This window comes from Oncorhynchus tshawytscha, linkage group LG26 (assembly GCF_018296145.1).
Source record: "Oncorhynchus tshawytscha isolate Ot180627B linkage group LG26, Otsh_v2.0, whole genome shotgun sequence".
Classification (NCBI taxonomy): domain Eukaryota; kingdom Metazoa; phylum Chordata; class Actinopteri; order Salmoniformes; family Salmonidae; genus Oncorhynchus; species Oncorhynchus tshawytscha.
The window spans coordinates 38,706,566-38,721,158 of record NC_056454.1 but is presented as its reverse complement, the minus strand read 5'-3'; the positions used below and the strand labels follow the sequence as shown (position 1 = coordinate 38,721,158).

General features: G+C 44.8%; 1 protein-coding gene across 10 annotated transcripts in view; it reads left to right on the top strand.

Moving 5' to 3' along the window:
* LOC112225602 (diacylglycerol kinase beta) overlaps window positions 1–14,593 on the top strand; it is a 141,743-nt gene that overhangs the window by 102,851 nt on the left and 24,299 nt on the right. The window contains exon 19 of one of the 10 annotated variants that reach the window (XM_042306604.1): window positions 7,781–8,152. The exons of the other annotated variants lie outside the window; for them this stretch is intronic. Within the exon in view, the coding sequence (XP_042162538.1) occupies window positions 7,781–8,087 (307 nt within the window). The 3' untranslated portion in view covers window positions 8,088–8,152. Of the gene's footprint in view, window positions 1–7,780; window positions 8,153–14,593 lie in introns of those variants that run through there. 10 annotated transcript variants of the gene reach the window in all.

Below are 14,593 nucleotides of genomic sequence, written 5' to 3'. Positions count from 1 at the left end.
AGACTATGATAGAATAATGTCTATCGCTGGCCAATCGGATGGCACAGATGACCGTGTTTGCAGTAACGTAGCAGGCATAAAAGAAAGCTACAGCAAAGTTGATACTGTGAGATTTCAAAATGTTTAAAACCTTGACTAGAGAGAGACTGTCAACGAATACAGCAAAGAGCTGCTGTTTTTATGAGTGAGTTCATGTTTAAGTTGTTACTCAGCACTGTCAACATTTTGTATTCAAAACTTTTATAAGCCATAAAATACGCGTTCTTCCTATTTCCGCTACAACAAGCACTGCAGCTGTAATGAATGAATAGAAAACTGTATCTGTAGGCTGGCTTTGTTGTTATTATTAGCGGCATGGGTCTTTTTTAATATTAAGGAATATTTAACTTTCTCTGTTCATAAGAGTAACAACATAAGGTTGTGCATGAGACAGAAATAATGATGTGCAACACAAGTTTTGCCTACAGCTGGAAGACAGTGTCCCTTTTTGGTCAGTGTCAGTGGAGGAAAGGAAGAGTGGAGGGATGTTGAGGCGGACCCTCAATCTGCTGCTCTCTCCACCCACCGATTCTGATTATTAAATGCAGGCACCATCAGCCCAGTAAAGTCAAAATAAAAAGCTCATTATTGAAATGTATCCTCACTCAGCTGTGCTTCACAAATAATACAACAATGGATCTATTATCAGTGGGATCATATAGCCTACCTAAAATGTTGAAATATAAATGTAATTAATGTCCCAAACAACAATAAATTAACTTAACTAGGCAAGTCAGTTAAGAACAAATTTGTATTTACAATGACGGCCTACCCAGGCCAAACCCTAACCACGCTGGGCCAATTGAGCACCGCCCTATGGGACTCGGAAACACAGCCGATTGTGATACAGCCTGGATTTGAACCAGGGTGTCTGTAGTGACGCCTCTAGCACTGAGATATAGTGTCTTAGACCACTGCGCCACCAATTTATTGCAGAAAAATTCAAGCAAAGACAATATACAATAATAATGTATTGGGCCTATAGCTTACTGCAAAAAACGTCATTGCTACAGTACTGTTTTTAATTGGTTAATGTTGCATAGGCTTACATTTTTTAAGTCATGTTAAAAACAAATCTGAGCGGTAGAGGTCGGCTTGAATTTTGACTCAAAGTGATCTTGACTCAGACAAAGTCGGTGACCACTATTTTAGATTTTTCCCTGTTAACACTATAAATGTTTCCCTTTACTGTGGCAATTGTGATCGAATCAATGCAATATTATCCACTTTTAATGCAACATACAGAAACGAAGTGAACTAAGCAAGAGATTTTGGAGTAGAATTCTATTGCATTGACATGCACTACTAAGCCCATACTTTACATAGACCGGTGAGGCATAAACAATCAGAGCTGCAGTAGGCCTATATGCAAATAGATCATTGCCATATATGAATCAATACAATTTACTTTGAACTGGACTGTGTTTACAGCATGAGCAGTTGTGAGTAGATGCACTTGTTTTGAGATCAAAGTGGCAGCTGCCAGGTGTGCACATTTTGTTCATATCCTTTGCTAGTTAGTGAGTTATCAGCCCAGTTATATATAATTTGCAGTCAGCAATAGGGGAGGGATTGCTTCCTACAAGAATAAAACTTGTTCATTTCTAAACATCTCTAAAAAGCAAGTCAGGTAAAGAGGTATTTTTTTTGTCTTAAAGGGGCAGTGTTGTATTTTGAGACAGCCTTGACTTAGCTACGTAGCCAATAGACAGAGGGTAGCATGATTCTCTGTAATAATGGTATGCAATAATAATGCATTTTATTTTGTAAAGTGGTTTCTTGCATCAAACAACACAACATTTTCAGTCACCTTGTCTGAAGGACAAGTGGATAAACTGGTTAATGTCAAGCCCTGCATGGTTTTTTCCCCAAAAGTCTCATGGAATGTAGGCCTACATTGAACACCACTCATTGGCTGCTACTGTAGGCTGAATGATAGAATTTCCATGTAAAAATGTTGTGGGATGCATTTTCTCAATTTTTTAAATGGTAGGCCACTCTGGTACTGTAGTGCTACATTAGGATGAAATATCCACAATAGCCTACATGGCCACTGTTAACTGTAACTTAAAACAGGTACAGCCTCAGTGTTCACAGTAAACACATGCTGAAAGTTGCACAGAATTTTCACAATGTTCAAGTTTGCTCTCAGCAGACCTGAAATTTGCTCAGTGCCAAAAATAATTAGAGGGAACATTGGTCTCAATTCAGTCATGTCTCATTCGGTCTTCAAATTGCAGAAATTGAATGAAAGAGGAACATCATTTGGGAGGTTGACGAGCTTAATGGGCAGCAAACAGTGATGTCATGTCATGATGTATGTACTAAATACTGTGTGGGGAAAATGTAAAAAAAAAAAAAAAAATACAATTAAATCTCGCAGCTCCCACCCCTGTCACACACACACACACACACACACACACACACACACACACACACACACACACACACACACACACACACACACACACACACACACACACACACACACACACACACACCATCCCAGTGGTCTTTTACGGTGCATCGTAATTCCTTTGATGTTAATCTCTTTCATTTCCAGACTTTGCTTGACTTTATCCCCCTGATGCCTGCTCTGCTCACAGATTTTTTCCATTGAGATGCACAGTAAAAAGCACACATAACATAGCCCAAAGCAGTATGGGCTTTTGATAGTGCAGTAGGAAGAGTGTTGCCTGTCTGTCTGTCCTCTTTGATTGCAGTCACCCTTGAGGCCTGTGTGTGTGTGTGTGTGTGTGTGTGTGTGTGTGTGTGTGTGTGTGTGTGTGTGTGTGTGTGTGTGTGTGTGTGTGTGTGTGTGTGTGTGTGTGTGTGTGTGTGTGTGTGTGTGTGTGTGTGTGTGTGCGCGTGCACATGCATGTGTGCGTGTGAGTCCGTGCGCCAGGGGGTATAGGAAGGGACAACAGAGGCCATATGGGAGGTTGAAATGGAGCAGCATGCATGAATATTTAATAAATAATATTAATCTAACACTGAGACAGTGGTGATTTACTGCCATAGTCTAATGCTGGCTAACACATTGAGACCAAGAGTTTGAGATTAGCAGGACACATCCTAATCTTTATCGAAGTTTAATTCTAATTTTAGAAGTCAAATAAAAGCTATTTCTGCATCAGGATTTTGCTCTGATTATTGTAACAATTTCAGGCACTGGGTTGACTGAAACATTACAGGGAGAGCGAGAGAGAGATAGGGGTTAGCCTGCTGCTGAATGGCTGGTTATCACAATTGTTATTTTGTCACATAAAATAGACACTGTTTTGGATTTAAAAAGGACACCATATTCCTGATTTAGTGCACTACTTTTGACCATAGCCCTATTGGGCCCTGCCCACAGAACAGGGTGCCATTTGGGACACAAACACATTCCAAAAGTATTCCAAAAAATACCAATGCTGTGATGCTGTTGACTCTGTTGATGACTCTGTCACTGATTGTCTGACTGGCTGGCTGTCTGATTGGCTGGCTGGTTGTCTGACTGGCTGGCTGGCTGGTTGTCTGACTGGCTGGCTGTCTGACTGGCTGTCTGGTTGTCTGACTGGCTGGCTGGTTGTCTGACTGGCTGGCTGTCTGTCTGGCTGGCTGGTTATCTGTTCCATTAGGCTAGCATTCCAGACAGAGACAATAATGTAGCACTGGCCTGGCTAAGGACGTTTACATCAAGGCTGCAACTATTCAATTTTACATCAATTTCAGTGTCAAAGCAATACTCTGTGAACAACCCTTTGGTTTTTAATACTTCATATAACGTAATTGTTACCTTATTAAATATTGATTGGTACAGGACAGTTGCTCTCGATTTACAGTTCATCAGAGACTAGGCACTTTGGTCTCAATGAGTGATCTTTGACATGGCTGAATTCAGAGTGAGTGGCATAAGGGGTCCCTCTTCCCTGAGTGTTTTGTTCTCTCTGTCACACACACATTTCCACACACTGCCCCCCTCCCCCTTGTGGGACTTTTTGGGAGGCGAGGAACGTGTGAGATTTGACACTCAGTGGAGCAGCCATCAGCAGGCATGATTCCCAGTAGTACCAGTATTACCAGTATTTATTTATTTAACTAGGCAAGTCAGTTAAGAACTAATTCTTATTTACAATGACGGCCTACCCGGGCCACACCCGGACGACGCTGGGCCAGTTGTGCACCGCCTTATGGGACTCCCGATCACGGCCGGTTGTGATACAGCCTAGATTCAAACCAGGGACCGCTGTGCCACTCGGGAACCAGTAACACCAGTAGTACCAGTAGCACCAGTATTACCAGTAACACCAGTAGCACCAGTATTACCAGTAGCACTAGTAGCACCAGTATTACCAGTAGCACCAGTATTACCAGTAGCACCAGTATTACCAGTAGCACCAGTATTACCAGTAGCACCAGTATTACCAATAGCACCAGTATTACCAGTAATACCAGTATTACCAGTAGCACCAGTAGTACCAGTATTACCAGTAGCACCAGTATTACCAGTAGCACCAGTAGCACCAGTAGTACCAGTATTACCAGTAGCACCAGTATTACCAATAGCACCAGTATTACCAGTAATACCAGTAGCGCCAGTGTTACCAGTAGTAACAGTAGCACCAGTATTACCAGTAGCACCAGTAACACTGGTAGCACCAGTATTACCAGTAGCAATGGTAGCACAAGTATTACCAGTAGTACCAGTAGTACCAGTAGCGCCAGTATTACCAGTAATACCAGTAGTACTAGTACTACCAGTAGCACCAGTATTACCAGTATTACCAGTTTTCCAGTAGCACCAGTATTACCAGTAGCACCAGTATTACCAGTAGCACCAGTATTACCAGTAGTAGCAGTAGCACCAGTATTACCAGTAGCACCCGTAGTACCAGTATTACCAGTAGCACCAGTAGCACCAGTATTACCAATAGTACCAGGAGCACCAAAAGACCCAGTAGTATCAGTAGCACCAGTAGCACCAAAAGACCCTGTAGTTTCAGTAGCACCAGTTATACCAGTAGCACCAGTATAACCAATAGCACCAGTATTACCAATAGTACCAGTAGCACCAGTATTACCAATAGCACCAGTATTACCAGTAATACCAGTAGCGCCAGTGTTACCAGTAGTAACAGTAGCACCAGTATTACCAGTAGCACCAGTAACACTGGTAGCACCAGTATTACCAGTAGCAATGGTAGCACAAGTATTACCAGTAGTACCAGTAGTACCAGTAGCGCCAGTATTACCAGTAATACCAGTAGTACTAGTACTACCAGTAGCACCAGTATTACCAGTATTACCAGTTTTCCAGTAGCACCAGTATTACCAGTAGCACCAGTATTACCAGTAGCACCAGTATTACCAGTAGTAGCAGTAGCACCAGTATTACCAGTAGCACCCGTAGTACCAGTATTACCAGTAGCACCAGTAGCACCAGTATTACCAATAGTACCAGGAGCACCAAAAGACCCAGTAGTATCAGTAGCACCAGTAGCACCAAAAGACCCTGTACTTTCAGTAGCACCAGTTATACCAGTAGCACCAGTATTACCAATAGCACCAGTATTTCCAATAGTACCAGTAGTACCAGTATTACCAGTGGTACCAGTATTTCCAGTAGCACCAGTAGTACCAGTAGCACCTGTAGCACCAGTATTACCAGTAGTACCAGTCGCACCAGTATTACCAGTAGCACCAGTAGCACTGGTAGCACCAGTATTACCAGTAGCACCAGTAGCACTGGTAGCACCAGTATTACCAGTAGCACCAGTATTACCAATAGTACCAGTAGTACCAGTATTACCTGTAGTACCAGTTGTACCAGTAGCACCAGTAGCACCAGTATTACCAATAGTACCAGTAGTACCAGTATTACCTGTAGTACCAGTTGTACCAGTATTACCAGTAGCACCAGTAGCACCAGTAGTACCAGTATTACCAATAGTACCAGTAGTACCAGTATTACCTGTAGTACCAGTTGTACCAGTATTACCTGTAGTACCTGTCATAGCAGTATTACCTGTAGTACCAGTATTACCAATAGCACCAGTATTACTGATAGTACCAGTAGTACCAGTATTACCAGTAGCACAAGCAGTACCAGCATTACCAGTTTTACCAGTGTGTATGTGTATGTGCGTGTGTGCGTGTGGAGAGAGGAAGTTGCAGATTAGGAAGTGTTGGATTGCCCTGTAAGAAACAAGAAAGAATCTCTAGATGTTTTTGTTGGTTTGATTACAATGACAATGCAGTGTCTTGGTTAAAGCCCAATGGTTTCCCAGAGGTATCAACCCAGATAAGAGGAGAGGCAGGTAGGCCAGCTAGGTTGCATTTAACCAGGAGTGTAATGAAAGACCGAGTCTCACTTTTGACATTATTTTATCCAGGCTGTATCACATCCGGCAATGATTGGGAGTCCCATATGGCGGCGCACAATTTGCCCAGCTTCGTCCGGGTTTGGCCGGGGTAGGCCGTCATTGTAAATAGGAATTTGTTCTTAACTGACTTGCCTAGTTAAATAAAGGTTAAATATGTTCACTCTTTCAATTCAGCCACCACAGAAAGAGGAGGGGGGAGAGGGGCTTTGACAGGAGACGTGAGAGACACCCACCCATGTGTGAGAATGGAACTCTCCTTGCCAGAATGGGCTAATGGGGCTCCTCCTTCTCTAGGGGATGGGATCTCCTTTGATCATCCCTCATTTGTAAAACCGTACTTCCCCCATCTCCTCTCTTGGCATCTCCAATCATTGGACTGGTAGTGAAGTAGAGTTTTCTTACCAATGGAAATGTTATATACTGTATAGTTCAAATGTAGTAGACTAGATGGTTAGTGGACCATTCCAAGAGCATTCAACATCTGAGCGGAGAGCACTGACCCAGATCTGGATCTGTGCTGCAGTTCAAGCTGCTGTCAATATGAATTATTCTCAAGCTAATCGGGGCTTTGCTTCGTTATTTTCACACTGATGAATCAAGTTCAATCAATGTAATCTGCCTGGCTATGTGAGATGAGCAGAAAGGGAGACTGTCTGCCTCTCATGGTAGTGCTCCTGCTCTCTGTGCATGTAGTAAGTGTGTGCTTACAGTATGTGTGTGCGTCTACAGTAAGTGTGTGCTTCTACAGTAAGTGTGTGCGTCTACAGTAAATGTGTGCGTCTACAGTAAGTGTGTGCGTCTACAGTAAGTGTGTGCGTCTACAGTAAGTGTGTGCGTCTACAGTAAGTGTGTGCGTCTACAGTATGTGTGTGCGTCTACAGTAAGTGTGTGCGTCTACAGTAAGTGTGTGCGTCTACAGTAAGTGTGTGCGTCTACAGTAAATGTGTGCGTCGACAGTAAGTGTGTGCGTCTACTGTATGTGTGTGCGTCTAACTGTGTGTTAGTGGTTGTTTGATCCGTTTGAACCTGTCATGTCCTGCTGTTGTGTTCCTGTGGTGCAAAAGATAAATATACCCACAGTCCTCTCCGTTGGCTGGTGCTGACTCCCTGCCAGACAGTAGCACTCATCTCTGACAAGCCAGCTCAAATCATATGGCTGAATTATTTTTAGGACTCTGAGATCATACACTGTCTTTATAGCTAATGTCTCTATGTTAGATCTCTTAGTGTGTGTGTGTGTGTGTGTGTGTGTGTGTGTGTGTGTGTGTGTGTGTGTGCATCTGCATCCCTTTATACAGTATGTGTGTCAGATCACTGTGTGTTGCCTAGTCTCAGATCAATGTAAAGGAATGTCCTCTCCTCTTCGCCCGCAGACCTCTCCTCTCATCGCACAGACCTCCTCTCCCCTGCAGACCTTCTCCTCTCATCGCACAGACCCCCCCCCGTAGACCTTCTCCTCTCATCGCACAGACCTCCTCTCCCCCGCAGACCTTCTCCTCTCATCCCACAGACCTCCTCTCCCCTGCAGACCTTCTCCTCTCATCGCACAGACCTCCCCCTGTAGACCTTCTCCTCTCATCGCACAGACCTCCTCTCCCCCCGCAGACCTTCTCCTCTCATCCCACAGACCTCCTCTCCCTGCAGACCTTCTCCTCTCATCGCACAGACCTCCCCCTGTAGACCTTCTCCTCTCATCCCACAGACCTCCTCTCCCCCACAGACCTTCTCCTCTCATCCCACAGACCTCCTCTCCCCCACAGTCCTTGTCCTCTCTTCTCCCCCTAAATCCAATCACATTTTATTGGTCGCATACATATATTTATCAGATGTTATTGCGGGTGTAGAGAAATACAACAGTGCAGTAGTATCTAACAATTCACCCCCACAGACCGTCTCCTCTCCTCTCCCCCTACAGACCCTCTGTCTGCTGCTGAAAACTACCTTGTCTGTCATTGGCTGAACCTGTTAGTGTAGTCTACGGCAAGGAGCCAGGGTCAGAGGTTATAAAACCATGGGTGCATAGCATCACCCCTTGGGCAGGGATTTACCCTAACAAGGAATGTGTCAACACAACATTTAAATGGTTATTAATGGCTTCCCTGAATAACCTAACCTCCCAACCAATCAGGACAGTGTAAGACAATGATCTGAAACTGAGATTTTTATTTATTTAACCTTCATTTATCAGCACTCCCCTCTCCCGTCCCCCATCCACTCCTATCTCTAGGTGTTGCAGCACAAGCCACAGTGCAGCCATACACACACAGTCTCCTCCTGTCTGTTTGTCTGTCAGGCCCTGTATCTCAGTCAGGATTGTGCGTGTAAAAGCTGATGTTGCTGCCCATGCAAGAGGTGAGCTTTGACTGATCTGTACCGGAGATACAGGGAGGGGAGGGAGGAGGGGGCAGGGGGAGGTCAGCAGGTCACTACTCTCACAGGGGATTAGGAGAGATTGTTATCACTCTGAGGGGGTGGGCCAGATGCGAGGGTAATGGGAAGGGAGGAGGGAGGGTCGGGGGACACAGCCCTGTTAGGGGCATGAAGGGTAGAGACGGGGGAGGGCGTGGGCAGATGGATGAGTGAGTGCCCCCAGGCCTTTTCTGAATTTGAAGCCACTCTTTTAACCACATAAAACCTGTATTCTACATCTAGGTTTTTTCTCCTCTCCCATGCGGCTACATTCTCCTCCCTCCGTTAATGAAATATGAATCCATCCATCAACGTTGGTTGGTAATGTGTTTGGCTGGGCTACAATCAGGAAGACTGATCAGTATTTGCTTCCTGAGGGTACAGTTAGCACAGTTTGAACCGGTGAACTCATAGCCCTGAATTCACCAGCCCCAGGCTTTACAGACAGACAAGCACAGCCTTGCATATTGAGCTTTTTATTGTACCTTTATTTAACTAGGCAAGTCAGTTAAGAACAAATTCTTATTTTCAATGACGGCCTAGGAACAGTGGGTTAACTGCCTGTTCAAGGGCAGAATGACAGATTTGTACCTTGTCAGCTCGGGGGTTTGAACTTGCAACTTTCCGGTTACTAGTCCAACACTCTAACTACTAGGCTACCCTGCCGCCCCAACTCTCAAGCATATAAATGAAAAATCTTTTCTTATCAGGCTGCACACAAATAAAGGCCCCTATCCACTACCCAGCTAGCACATAATGTTCTGGAACAATATATCTTCGAACTTGGTGAGAGCTTGGTTGTCCTATGCTTATCTTGTATACAACCATCCCACAATGTTCTGGGAATGGTGCATGATACCCAGCTAGCACAGAAAGTTCTGAGAACCATATGATTCTTAGGTGGTAATTTCAGTACTTCAGCATAACATTTTCTACATGTTTTCTCATGGTTCTATTTAAAGTAATGTTCTCAGAACGTTCAGAGAATGTTAAAAAACAACATACTTCTGTGGGAATTTCAGTACTGCTACATAACGTTTTCTGAAGGTTTCTTCATGGTTCTATTTAAAGTCATGTTCTCAGCACATTAAGACTTTCTAAAAAAAACAAGAAAACATTAGTAACGTTCGAAGAACATTCTAAGAATGCTATATAAAACATAAATTCCGTTCTCAGCGTCAACAAAACTCTCTCTAGCCTCTATCTTGTTAAGTCTGTTCAGGTGTGTTGGCCACACACACCAAATGCTTGTTTCCTTTGAAAGGGGGTCTGTTTGAATAGATGAAAATGAACAGCTTTGTATCAGTTAAAAAAACATGTCACGTTAGCTCCATCCTGGTGGCACAGTGAACTAATTCCATGGACAGGGAAAAGATCATAGGTTCAATTCTCACTGATGCTGTGCCACAATAAAAATGTTTGCATGATTAATACCTAAGGAAATGAATCATAAAACCTCTCAGGAAAACTTTCAGGGAACCATAGTAAAACATTCTCAAAACCTCCCTGCAACTTACATTTTTTGTTGTTGTTGATTTTACCAGTCAGGAATCGTATAGCTTTGTGCCCAGAACCAATGGGAAACCAAAAACATAAGCACCCACATGTTCCAAGGAACTGAATGTCCTAGCTGGGTAGTGCCAGTAGGCTGTGAGCCTAGGCCAATGGTGCTTTATTCTGTAGATTTCTGAAGATTTTTCTCCTCTCTTAGCCAGGCTCAGTGGGATACAAGCAGGGATTGTGGTAGTGGTACAGTAGCTTTGTCTCCCTGTCACACTCCTCTGTCCACACAAGAGAAAAAAACCTTTGAGTTAATCCTATTTTTACAGGGCTTCTCAAGTGGAAACTAGCTAATGAGGTTAGGCAGTTCGGCTCATTGAGAATTGAAACCATGCCTAATTGTGTTCTTAAATATGCTCATAATCCTTTAATTTGACAGAGAAAAGGTTTCTAGTGAACAGTGAGGTGAGTGTGAGGAAGACTGAACATTGAACAAGAGTATACATTGAATGGAGTATTATAGGGCAGCCAGGGACAGTGCGCAGGTATCAACTCAAATAAATTATATTTACAGTTGACGACTGGTGGGATATATAGGCCTACTGAAAGTACCTAGCAGATCTCTCACTTAAAATATTGACACATCCTATTGTTTGTTTCTTTATTCCTATTCTACTGAAATATGTGTATCCATAGATGTCTTCTGTCTAGAGAGCCCTGCTCTGCTCCTGCCTTACATGAAGGGTTGCTATGCCCACATGGCAACAGAGCTTGTTTTGCCAATAACCATGTTGTCAGCATTAGCAAGGCAACCCCATGTTTCTGGAACACACTGTAAAACGGCCAGGATTTTTGGTTAGCCACCAGCAGCATAGAAGGACACACAAATTATTGTTTGCTTTGACCAGACTGACCTGTGAGAGAATTGTGTCTTTTAATGTCGTTGGTGAGTAGAACACGTTTCCAGAGGAGCGGTGATCTTTCATTGGCCTGGGCTTGTACAGGAAGAGGTGCACATATTGTGTAAGACCATGCAGTTAATGGTTGAAGGCTGATTCTGGCAGTCTGAGATTTACAGACTTGTCTGTCTGGCTGATCAGTATCAAGACACTGTCTGTCTGTCTGTCTGTCTGTCTGTGAGTCCAGGGCGGTGATCAAACAGTACAGGCAAATCACAAGAGAGGTAGACATTCTGGTGGAACAATAGGGCCCAATGAGTCTGGGTGTGTGTCCTCCTTTATCTATGTCTGTCTCTCTCACGCACACACACTCACACTAGCGCAGGGTGTCCAACTCATTCCATGGAGGGCCTAGTTTCTGCAGGATTTAGTTTTTTCCTTTCAATTAAGCCCTAGACAACCAGCTGGGGGGAGTTCCTTACTAATCAGTGAATTAATTCATCAATGAAGTACAAGGAAGGAGCGAAAACCCGCAGACACTCTGCCCTCTGTCTGTCTCACTGAGCTTTCTCTGGACCATCACTCTTTCACCAGGACTGGGGAGGTTGAAAAGATTGAAGAGCAGGGCTAAGTAAGACAGTATGTCCCAAGTCTTTGCAATACAGACCCACTTAGATAGGCAGTTCTTTCCCCTGGGGACAAGGATATTGTAAACTGATCAGAGAGTGGAGGAAATAACAATGATTAAATCTAGTTCAATGTAATTGCAGTTCAGTTCATTTCCATAATGTTTAGTTTAACTCTCTCTCTCTCTATTGAACCCAGGCTGTGTTGACAGCCAGGAGCCTGGGTCCTTTGTCTTCTTTTACATGTATCTTTGTTGTGGGCAGAAACACATCACTGTAGAGAAGCATTGGACTGTGGGCAGAAATACATCACTGTAGAGAAGCATTGGACTGCGGGCAGAAATACATCACTGTAGAGAAGCATTGGACTGCGGGCAGAAATACATCACTGTAGAGAAGCATTGGACTGTGGGCAGAAATACATCACTGTAGAGAAGCATTGGACTGTGGGCAGAAATACATCACTGTAGAGAAGCATTGGACTGCGGGCAGAAATACATCACTGTAGAGAAGCATTGGACTGTGGGCAGAAATACATCACTGTAGAGAAGCATTGGACTGTGGGCAGAAATACATCACTGTAGAGAAGCATTGGACTGCGGGCAGAAATACATCACTGTAGAGAAGCATTGGACTGTGGGCAGAAATACATCACTGTAGAGAAGCATTGGACTGTGGGCAGAAATACATCACTGTAGAGAAGCATTGGACTGTGGGCAGAAACACATCACTGTAGAGAAGCATTGGACTGTGGGCAGAAATACATCACTGTAGAGAAGCATTGGACTGCGGGCAGAAATACATCACTGTAGAGAAGCATTGGACTGTGGGCAGAAATACATCACTGTAGAGAAGCATTGGACTGTGGGCAGAAATACATCACTGTGGACTGTGGGCAGAAATACATCACTGTAGAGAAGCATTGGACTGTGGGCAGAAATACATCACTGTAGAGAAGCATTGGACTGTGGGCAGAAACACATCACTGTAGAGAAGCATTGGACTGTGGGCAGAAACACATCACTGTAGAGAAGCATTGGACTGTGGGCAGAAACACATCACTGTAGAGAAGCATTGGACTGCGGGCAGAAATACATCACTGTAGAGAAGCATTGGACTGCGGGCAGAAATACATCACTGTAGAGAAGCATTGGACTGTGGGCAGAAATACATCACTGTAGAGAAGCATTGGACTGCGGGCAGGCCTTTTATTTCTTTAGCTACAGTTTGTTTTGCCCAGAACAGGTTTTTCTGAAGGTTAGTGTGTTTGGGATGTGCATATCCCCTTTGTATGTGTCTTTGTTACTAGTGTAAATCACAGAAAAAGTGATACATCTACGTTTTAAAAATGCCAAGCAGTTCACCTCTGACAAACCAAACTCCAGGGCAGAACTGAACATGAACTTCAACTTTGTTAGGCTCAAGGTTGTTGGCATGTTTTTGAATCAGGGTGGAAAAACATTAAACATGATCTTATGGTAGCCTCGGGCGCTGTTCCACACCCAAAGTCATTGTTGTCATGCCAGCCTTGGCATAGGGGTACTGAAGCGAAAATGTGTTTATTGTCGCAATGTCAAAGCAGCACTAAAGTGACTGGGCATGTTGTTGTCCTTTGTGCTTCATTGCTCTGAAAATGAAATACTGTCCCCTAGTTGAGTTTAGGCTTTGGGCTGGGTTAGCAGCACTTCGTTGATCCTCACATTTTTATTTTACCAGGCAAGTCAGTTAAGAACAAATTCTTTTTTTCAATGACAGGCTAGGAACAGTGCCTAGTTCGGGGTCAGAACAATAGATTTTTACCTTGTCAGCTCAGGGATTTGATCTTGTAAGCTTCCAGTTATTAGGCCAGCACTCTAACCACTAGGCTACCTGCCACCACTAGGCTACCTGCCACGACTAGACTACCTGCGACCACTAGGCTACCTGCCACCACTAGGCTACCTGCCACCACTAGACTACCTGCCACTACTAGACTACCTGCCACCACTAGGCTACCTGCCACCACTAGGCTACCTGCCACCACTAGGCTACCTGCCACCACTAGGCTACCACTACTGCCACCACCACTAGGCTACCTGCCACCACTAGGCTACCTGCCACCACTAGGCTACCTGCCACCACTGCCAGGCTACCTGCCACCACTAGGCTACCTGCCACCACTAGACTACCTGCCACCACTAGGCTACCTGCCACCACTACCTGCCACCAGGCTACCTGCCACCACTAGGCTACCTGCCACCACTAGACTACCTGCCACCACTAGACTACCTGCCACCACTAGGCACCTGCCACCACTAGACTACCTGCCACCACTAGACTATCTGCCACCACTAGGCTACCTGCCACCACTAGGCTACCTGCCACCACGAGGCTACCTGCCACCACTAGGCTACCTGCCACCACTAGGCTACCTGCCACCACTAGGCTACCTGCCACCACGAGGCTACCTGCCACCACTAGACTACCTGCCACCACTAGACTACCTGCCACCACGAGGCTAGGGCTACCTGCCACCACTAGGCTACCTGCCACCACTAGACTACCTGCCACCACTAGGCTACCTGCCACCACTACTACCTGCCACCACTAGCTACCTGCCACCACAAGGCTACCTGCCACCACTAGACTACCTGCCACCACTAGCCACCACTAGGCTACCTGCCACCACTAGGCTACCTGCCACCACTAGACTACCTGCCACCACTAGGCTACCTGCCACCACTAGGCTACCTGCCACCACTAGGCTACCTGC